Source organism: Gigantopelta aegis, chromosome 5 (assembly GCF_016097555.1).
Source record: "Gigantopelta aegis isolate Gae_Host chromosome 5, Gae_host_genome, whole genome shotgun sequence".
NCBI classification, from domain to species: domain Eukaryota; kingdom Metazoa; phylum Mollusca; class Gastropoda; order Neomphalida; family Peltospiridae; genus Gigantopelta; species Gigantopelta aegis.
Genome location: NC_054703.1, coordinates 37,425,507 through 37,434,664, shown reverse-complemented (window position 1 = coordinate 37,434,664; position 9,158 = coordinate 37,425,507). Strand labels below are relative to the sequence as shown.

The following is a 9,158-nucleotide window of genomic DNA, read 5'->3' as shown; positions in this document are numbered from 1 at the left end:
TCACTCCTGCTCCCCCTCCCCCCCCCCTCTCTCCCTCTGTGTGTGTGTGTGTGTGCGCGCGCACGCGCGCGCGTGTGTGTGTGTGTGTTGCTGTCCTCATCTTACGGCTATGGGTGTGTATTCGTTACAGACTTTATGGAACCCATTGTTAAAGCCAACAAGTGTACTAGTATCCATGTACCTACCTAATTATTTCAGGTGAGAGTTTAGTACCATCTTGAACATGAAAACTGTGCTGTTGATTCTGATCGTCCAGGGACTTTGTGGTTTGTATATAATAATTCATTAATTTTCATTTCAAATGAATATATTCGTGCTCATATCCAATTAAGGTTCATGCACGCTGTGCTGGGCACATACCTCAACTAGCTGGGCTGTCTGTCCAGAACGGTGGGTTAGTTATTGGTTGTTAGCCAGAGAGAAGAATGTGTAGTGGTCTTGCACCTTCCCATCGAGTCGTTAAAACTAGCTGTGGGTGGAAGCCGGTACCTGGCTGCGAACCCAGTACCTACCAGTCGTGTGTCCAATGGCTTAACCCCAACACCACTAAGGCCGGTTTATGTGTTCTAATTAAGTGTTTGGCGAAATGTGTTATGAAACATAGGCTATATATTGCATATATGTAAAAATTTTATAAAAAAATGTATCTATTTATTTTATTACTATTATTATTCTTAATTCTGTATTTGGCTCATGATGGGGTGGGGTGGTGGGGGTGGGGTGGGGAGTGTATCAAGGATCGAAATCAACCACACTTTTGCAACTATGTTCTTCATTATCATCATCATCATCATCGTCATCATCATCGTTATATTTTTTTTATTCTTCTTCCTTCCTTCCTTTCTTCCTTACATCCTCTGTTTCCTCCTTCTCTTCATTCTCCTTCTTCTTCAACTTGTTAATTCTTCTTTTTTCCCCCTCTTTTGTTCTGTCCTTAACACTTTCTTGGTGAAAATTCAACCAGAAGTAGGCCGTACCTTTAATTCTTTTCAGAGCACTTACATGTACATTCCTAGGTTTTACTACAAGACTAACCAGCCTCGGTGGCGTCGTGGTTAGGTCATCGGTCTACAGGCTGGTAGGTACTGGGTTCGGATCCCAGTCGAGGTATGGGATTTTTAATCCAGATACCGACTCCAAACCCTGAGTGAGTGCTCCGCAAAGGCTCAATGGCTAGGTGCAAGTGAAGCGCAAATAAAAGATCCCTTGCTGCCTATCGTAAAAGAGTAGCCTATGTGGCGATAGCGGGTTTCCTCTAAAAAGCCGTGGTATGTGTTATCCTGTTTGTGGGGTGGTGCATATAAAAGATACTCTAGTGATCGTAATTCTGACATGTAGCCATCAGAGTAAACCCCTACATTTTTTTTCTAATGCAGCAAGGTATCTTTTATATGCACTTTCCCACAGGCAGAATAGAACATACCACGGCCGTTCATATACCAGTCGTGGTGCACTGGTTGGAATAAGAAATAGCCCAATGGGCTCATCGATCCCAAAACGACGCGCATCAAGCGAGCGTTTTGCCACTGGGCTACGCCCACCCCCCTCCGCCCCCCACCCCACCCCCACTGAGCAATGAAGTTGGTTATTTAAACACGTTTTTCCCCACAACTCTTTCAGTGTGTGGAGACTGGTCTAGCTGGAGGAGACTGGACGAGAGCCTGTGTACATCTAACTGTGTGAGATACACGCCCTTCTCGAGACGGTGTATAAACATCCCGCATTCTGCTGCAGATATCTCGCATTCGGAAACAGACATCTCGCATTCGGAAACAAACATCTCGCATTCGGAAACAAACATTTCGCATTCGGAAACAAACATCTCGCATTCGGAAACAGACATCCCGCATTCTCAAACAAACAAATCTGATTCTGAAACAGACATCTCGCATCGGACCACAAACATCCCGCATTCTCAAACAAACAAATCGGATTCTGAACAAGAGATTTCGCGGTTTGAAACAAACATATCGCAATCTGAAACAAACATATCGCAATCTGAAACAAACATATTGCAATCTGAAACAAACATATCGCAATCTGAAACAAACATATCGCGTTATGCTACAAACATATCGTATTTCACTCCAAACACCCCGCATTCTACTGGAAATCACGAGTGTATCGGAAGCAAATATAAAGTGGTCGAGACGAAGTGCACGGGAGATGATTGTGTAAAAGGTGGGTTTGTGTTCACCATACTATTAAAAAGGCACGGCGGAGCAGGGGAGACTGGGGATGGAAGGTAGGGGGCTATAGCGCCCGCAATAATTCTGAATACAAATATTCTTGGTAGTAAATCTTAAGGTCTAGTTTCCAAAATTTTACGGAAGAGCATACCTCCCCCCCAAACCCCTTAGAAACTTTGATTTGCACCCTCGATCTCAGTCCCCCCCCCCACCCCCCCCCCCCCCCCCCCCCCCCCCACCCCCCCCCCCCCCCCCCCCCCCCCCCCCCCCCCCCCCCCCCCCCCCCCCCCCCAATGTCTACCTTCTTCCGCCGTGTCTGCTCAGACGATGTACAACATCTTGCGTTATGCTACAAACACCTAGTTTTCTGGTAAAAACACATTATATCCAAGTACAAACACTCGGCATTTTGCAAGACAATATTACACAGACATCTCGCATTCTACTAAAACCGACCGGCCTCGGTGGCGTCGTGGCAGGCCATCGGTCTACAGGTACTGGGTTCGGATCCCAGTCGAGGCATGGGATTTTTAATCCAGATACCGACTCCAGATAATAAACCCTGAGTGAGTGCTCCACAAGGCTCAGTGGGTAGGTGTAAACCACTTGCACCGACCAGTGATCCATAACTGGTTCAACAAAGGCCATGATTTGTGCTATCCTGCCTGTGGGGAAGCGCAAATAAAAGATCCCTTGCTGCCTGTCGTAAAAGAGTAGCCTATGTGGCGACAGCGGGTTTCCTCTAAAAAAAATCTGTGTGGTCCTTAACCATATGTCTGACGCCATATAACCGTAAATAAAATGTGTTGAGTGCGTCGTTAAATAAAAGATTTCTTTCTTTCTTTCTACTAAAACCAGCGGCGGGATGTAGCCCAGTGGTAAAGCGCTCGCTTGGTGCGCGGTCGGTTTAGGATCGATCCCCATCGATGGCCCCATTGGACTATTTCTCGTTCCAGCCAGTGCTCCACAACTGGTGTAACAAAGGCCGTGGTATGTACTATTATGTCTGTGGGATGGTGCATATAAAAAATCCTTTGCTGCTAAACGAAAAGAGTAGCCCATGAAGTGGCGACAGCGGGTTTCCTCTCTATATGTTTGTGTGGTCTTTAACCATATGTCCGACGCCATATAACCGTCAATAAAATGTGTTGAGTGCGTCGTTAAATAAAACATTTCCTTCCTTCCTTCCAAAATATAAACATTGCTACAAACGTATCTCATTCTGCTTTAAACACTGGTTCCAAGCAGTGCATCGCAGCTGGACAAAAGCCGTGGTATGTGCTTTCCTGTTTGTGGGAAAGTGCATATTATAAAAGATCCCTTGCTGAATCAGAAAAAACAAATGTAGCGGATTTCCTCTGATGACTACATGTCAGAATTACCAAATGTTTGACACCCAATAGCCGATGATTAATTACTCAATGTGATCCAGTGGTGTCGTTAAACAAAACAAACTTTAACTTTCTGCTTCTAATAACTCGCATTATACTACAGCCAAACGGGATGAGTTGACAACAAATACACGAATTTCAATCCCTTTAGATGAACAAAAGAAGAAAAAACCTGTTTTGTTGAAACAAAATCACTACAACACATTGATTAATTAATCATCTGCTATTGGGTGTCAAACATTTGCTTATTCTGACTCGTAGTCATCAGAGGAAACCCGCTACATTTTTTTCCATTAGCAGCAAGGGATCTTTTATATGCATTATCCCACAAGCATGATAGCACATACCACGGCCTTTGATATACCAGTCGTGGTGCACTGGCTGGAACAAGAAATAATTCAATGGGCCATCGACGGGGATCGATCACAGAGCGACACCACATCAAGCGAGCGCTTTACCGCTGGACTGCGTTCCTCTCCACCTGACAACAAATATAAGAAATGTAATCCCTTTAAAAGAACAAAAGAAGTATGGCGCGTAAAACGCATCTAAATTCGATGTTTGTCTGTTGTTATTAGTGTTTGTTTGTTTGTGGTCCACGCCCAACAGGCACGGCGAGGCAAGTAAACATTGTGTGTGTGTGGGGGGGGGGGGGGCTGACTGAGATCAAGGGCGCAATAATATTTTTGATTCAGAATTATTGGGGGGCCGAGAGCCCCCAGCCGCCCACCCCCTGCTCTGCCGTGCCTGCCCACCTTTCACATTTGAGGTATTTTCTGTTGCGATGGCAAACCACAATTCTTTTAACGCAACTTGGTAGTGGAAACCGGTTTTTTTTTAAATTGTCATTCCATATAATAAACCAGCCTGATTTGCCGATGCGTGTATGTAGCGTGAAAAGTGGAATGCTACTTCTCGTTACAGCCAGTGCATCACGACTGGTATATCAAATGCCGTGGTATGTACTATCCTGTCTGTGGTATGGTGCATAATATATAAAAGATCCCTTGCTACTAATGGAAAAATGTAGATGGTTTCCTCTCTAAGACTATATGTCAAGATTTCCAAATTTGGTGACATCCAATAGTAGATGATTAATAAATTAACAAATTTCTATAAAATATACATTGCTACTAATGGACCAATGTAGCGGGTTTCCTTTCTAAGACTTTAATTATGTCAAAATTACAAAATGTTTGATATCCAACAGCCGATGAATAATAAATCAATGCGCTTTAGTGGTGTTGTTAAAAGAAAAAAGAAAGAAATGTTTTATTTAACGACGCACTCAACACATTTTATTTACGGTTATATGGCGTCAGACATATGGTTAAGGACCACACAAATTTTGAGAGGAAACCCGCTGTCGCCACTATATGGGCTACTCTTCCTATTAGCAGCAAGGGATCTTTTATTTGCGCTTCCCACAGGCAGGATAGCACAAACCATGGCCTTTGTTGAACCAGTTATGGATCACTGGTCGGTGCAAGTGGTTTACACCTACCCACTGAGCCTTGCGGAGAACTCACTCGGGGTTTGGAGTCGGTATCTGGATTAAAAATCCCATGCCTCGACTGGGATCCGAACCCAGTACCTACCAGCCTGTAGACCGATGGCCTAACCACGACGCCACCGAGGCCGGTCTGGTGTTGTTAAAGAGCCTAATAACTTTCGTTATAATAATTTCTTTCAAGCATTATAATTATAGAAAGTATATATACATTTAGACACTTTCTGCTAATTAAACAAGTTTGTCTTAAAGTTTGTCTAAAAAATTTAAAATAAAAATTAAATAATTACTGTCTGCAGACAATGTTTCTTTGTTTACTAAGACAAAATTTAATGTGATTTATCTATACATTTTTTTAATTTTTTTAATTTTTTTTTTTTTTAATTAAAAATGTATCTATACTTTGCACTTGTATAATTAGCAAAACGTTCCAAAGTTCGTATATACTATCTATATTTATAATGCCTGAAAGAAATAATGATCATCTTAAAAAGTCCGAAAACTACGTTATTAAGCCCTTTTAACAAACAGACTTTAATGTTCTACCATGTAGGTCGCTTATTCTTGTTTTCCAGTGGATGGAGGCTGGACACCGTGGATTCTTGTTCCCAGTGTATGTGACGACCTCTCTCCCTGTGTACAGAGTGTACGTCTGGAGAGATCGTGTGAGAACCCCCCACCCTCAGGTGGAGGGGCGTGGTGTGTGGGAAGCAGCACGTACCTACTCAACACGAACTGTACTGGGAACGCGTGTCTTACAGGTGTATATATATAGTACGACGTATAAAGCTTGGCGTACACCTACCTATTTACGCCGACTCCACTGTCGTGTCGGCAATAGTGTGAAAATGTGCACCAACACACACCAGCCAACGCGACAGTTTAATCGGGGAAACTGGAAATTAGACGCGACTGTCGCGTCTGGGCCCTGAAAACACCTACCGATTAACACTGACGCGACTGTTGAGTCTGCGTTAATCGGGTAGGTGTATGCCAAGCATACTTAAGAAAGTCTGATGAATTTATTTCGTCAGAGGAAGCGGGACGTAGCCCAGTGGTAAAGCGCTCGGCTGATGCGCGGTCGGCTTGGAATCGATCCCCGTCGGTGGACCCATTGGGCTATTTCTCGTTCCAGCCAGTGCTCTACAACTGATGTAACAAAAGGCAGTGGTATGTACTACCCTGTCTGTAGGATGGTGAATATAAAAGATGCGTTGCTCCTAATCGAAAAGAGTAGCCCATGAAGTGGCGACAGCGGGTTTCCTCCCTCGATATCTGTGTGTTCCTTAACTATATGTCTGACGCCATATAACCGTAAATAAAATGTGTTGAGTGCATCGTTAAATAAAACATTTGTTTTATTTTGTCAGCATTAGGTAGCGCATGATCACTTGATACGAACCTAACAGCAAAACGTGTTTGCTTTTCTTTTTTTTTTCTTTCTTTTTTCTTTTGTTTAATCATAACTAGAGCACATTGATTAATTAATCATCGGCTATTGGATGTCAAACATTTGGTAACTATGAATCTCAGAGAGGAAACCTGCTAAGTTTTTCCATTAGCACCAAGGGATCTTTTATATACACCATCCCACAGACAGGATAGCACATACCACGGCTTTTGATATACTAGTCGTGGTGCATTGTGTATTTTAAATTGCAACGGGGCTAAAGGCGCACTCGGGGACTAAAGAGCCACAACCATGGAAGCGGTGAATAACAATAAAGACGTAGTAACATTAAACTACGTATCTTTTGTTGCTCAATATATTACATGTATATACCAATAGGTCTTCCTGGGAATTGTTACCTTTCAGTGGAGGGCCAATGGTCAGACTGGAGGAGGTTGCACCCAGGCCCCTGTCCAGAGGGGTGTAAGCGAGGAGTGCAGTACGTACGAGACTGTCTCACTCCGTTTCCTGGGGAGAAGTGGTGTCCCGGCTCAGACAGCGTATTCGATGTAGAGTTCTGTCCAGGAATCGACTGTATGTCACGTGAGTATACAGACAGACAGATAGACAGACAGACAGACAGGCTGACAGATACACTGACATATATAGTCAGTCAGACACAGACAGACACGCTGGCAGGCAGACAGAGGAAAACAGAACAGAAAAAACACAGATATTTGATGTCCCCGAGAAAATGCGTTTCGTTTATCCATTATGCATTTTTTATAAACCATTTTTATATTATACTGACCAAAAAAAAGAGTAAATAATAAAGTAAAATAAATAAATAAAAAATAAATAACATAAACTACTACTACTACTACTACTACTACTACTACTACTACTACTAATAATAATAATAATAATAATAAATACAAATACGGGAATATTTAAATATATGTTTTTCATGATAGTATTAATTAGTGAAATAGACTGTCAAAATCATTAAATGGACCTAAAAATAAAACACGATTTTGATAATTTGACATACCCCCCCCAAAAAAAATAAAAAAATAAATAAAAGATAAATAAAAAAAAAAAAAAAAAAAAATAATAAATAAAATAATAATAATAATATTTAAAAAAAACTTAAATTAATGCTCGTCAGTATAAAGTTAAACCGTTGATTGAAAGTTTATTGTTTTAACAATCCCGAGGGAGGATGGATGGTAGAGTGCTTAAAATGCACGCTATACTCTGATATTTGCAGGTGAAGACGAAGCAGTGATCGCTGAGAAGAAAACAGGTAAATAACTTGCTTCTACGCTAGCTATAGTTCTATCTCAAAGAGTATTTCCACAGACACGTGGGACGGGAGTGAAGGGTGTAGGGTGCGTGGGCTCAGTAGTAGATATAATATTACTTGCTACTTTTCCAAAAAAGTAGTTTGTGCGGCGGGAGTGGGTATTTTCTCTCCCTCTGTCTCTATTTTTCCCCCGTAATACCCCCCCCCCCACCTCTGTCTCTGTCTCTCTCTGTCACTTGTTTTCTCTGTCTCTCTGTGTCACTTGTTGTCTTTGTCTCTCTCCTCTCTCTCTCCCTTTATCTCTCTCTCTCTCTCTCTCTCTCTCTCTCTCTCTCTCTCTCTCTCTCTCTCTCTCTCTCTCTCTCTCTCTCTCTCTCTCTCTCTCTCTCTCTCTCGCTCTCGCTCTAACTCTTTCTCAAACATATCTATCTATCTATATACCATTTGGATGTCAATCACAATGACTGACGTATGTATGGTGTTATAGTTCGGTAAATGGGCGTTGTGTCAGTGGAGCCACTCGTTCACTAAGTCTGGATGTCAGTCACAGTGATGGACGTATGTATGATGTTGTGTTTCAGTGAATGGGAATTGATATTGACGGATTTACGTTTTCACTAGATTTGAATGTAAATTGTAGCGATCGTAATGTATATACAATATAGGCGCGTGTGTAGCAAATTGTTCTTTTTTTCAATACATTTTCCGGAGGATGACTCGATCTCTCCCCCCCCCCCCCCCCCCCCCCCCCCACCCCTCCCTCTTTACCAGAACTGGATGCCAATCATGATTGACATGTGTACAGTATTATGCTTCAGTGGATACAGCATGGTCTCGGAGAAGTTAGACTATGATTGACATGTGTACAGTGTTATGTTTCTGTGTATAGACCGTGGACTAGGTAGAGTTACACTGCGATTGGCATGTGTATAGTCTTCTGTTTCAGTGGATGGGGTGTGGTTTCGGTGGAGGTACACTATGATTGATACGTGTACAGTGTTCTTTTTCAGTGGATGGGGCGTGGTCTCGGAGGAGATACACTGTGATTGACATGTGTAGTGTTCTGTTTCAGTGGTTGGGGCGTGGTCTCGGTGGAGTTACAATGCGATTGACATGTGTAGTGTTCTGTTTCAGTGGATGGGGCGTCGTCTTGATGGCGTTACACTGTTGTTGACATGTGTACATATTCTGTTTCAGTGGATGGGGTGTGGTCTCGGTGGAGTTACACTGTGATTGACATGTGTACAGTGTTCTGTTTCAGTGGATGGGGTGTGGTCTCGCTGGAGTTACACTGTGATTGACATGTATACTTGATCTGTTTCAGTGGATGGGGTGTAGTCTAGGTCAAGTTACACTGTGATTGACATGTGTA

General features: G+C 42.7%; 1 protein-coding gene across 3 annotated transcripts in view; it reads left to right on the top strand.

The window, feature by feature from the left end:
* The first annotated feature begins 203 nt into the window (after positions 1-203).
* Positions 204-9,158, top strand: part of LOC121373396 (coadhesin-like) — a 16,677-nt gene continuing 7,722 nt past the window's right edge. The window contains exons 1-5 of one of the 3 annotated variants that reach the window (XM_041500037.1): positions 204-266; positions 1,621-2,181; positions 5,666-5,851; positions 6,907-7,083; positions 7,751-7,786. In XM_041500037.1, the coding sequence (XP_041355971.1) occupies positions 224-266; positions 1,621-2,181; positions 5,666-5,851; positions 6,907-7,083; positions 7,751-7,786 (1,003 nt within the window). In that variant the 5' untranslated portion in view covers positions 204-223. The remainder of the gene's footprint in view (positions 267-1,620; positions 2,182-5,665; positions 5,852-6,906; positions 7,084-7,750; positions 7,787-9,158) is intronic. The other 2 variants (XM_041500038.1, XM_041500039.1) reach the window with 2 other exon arrangements.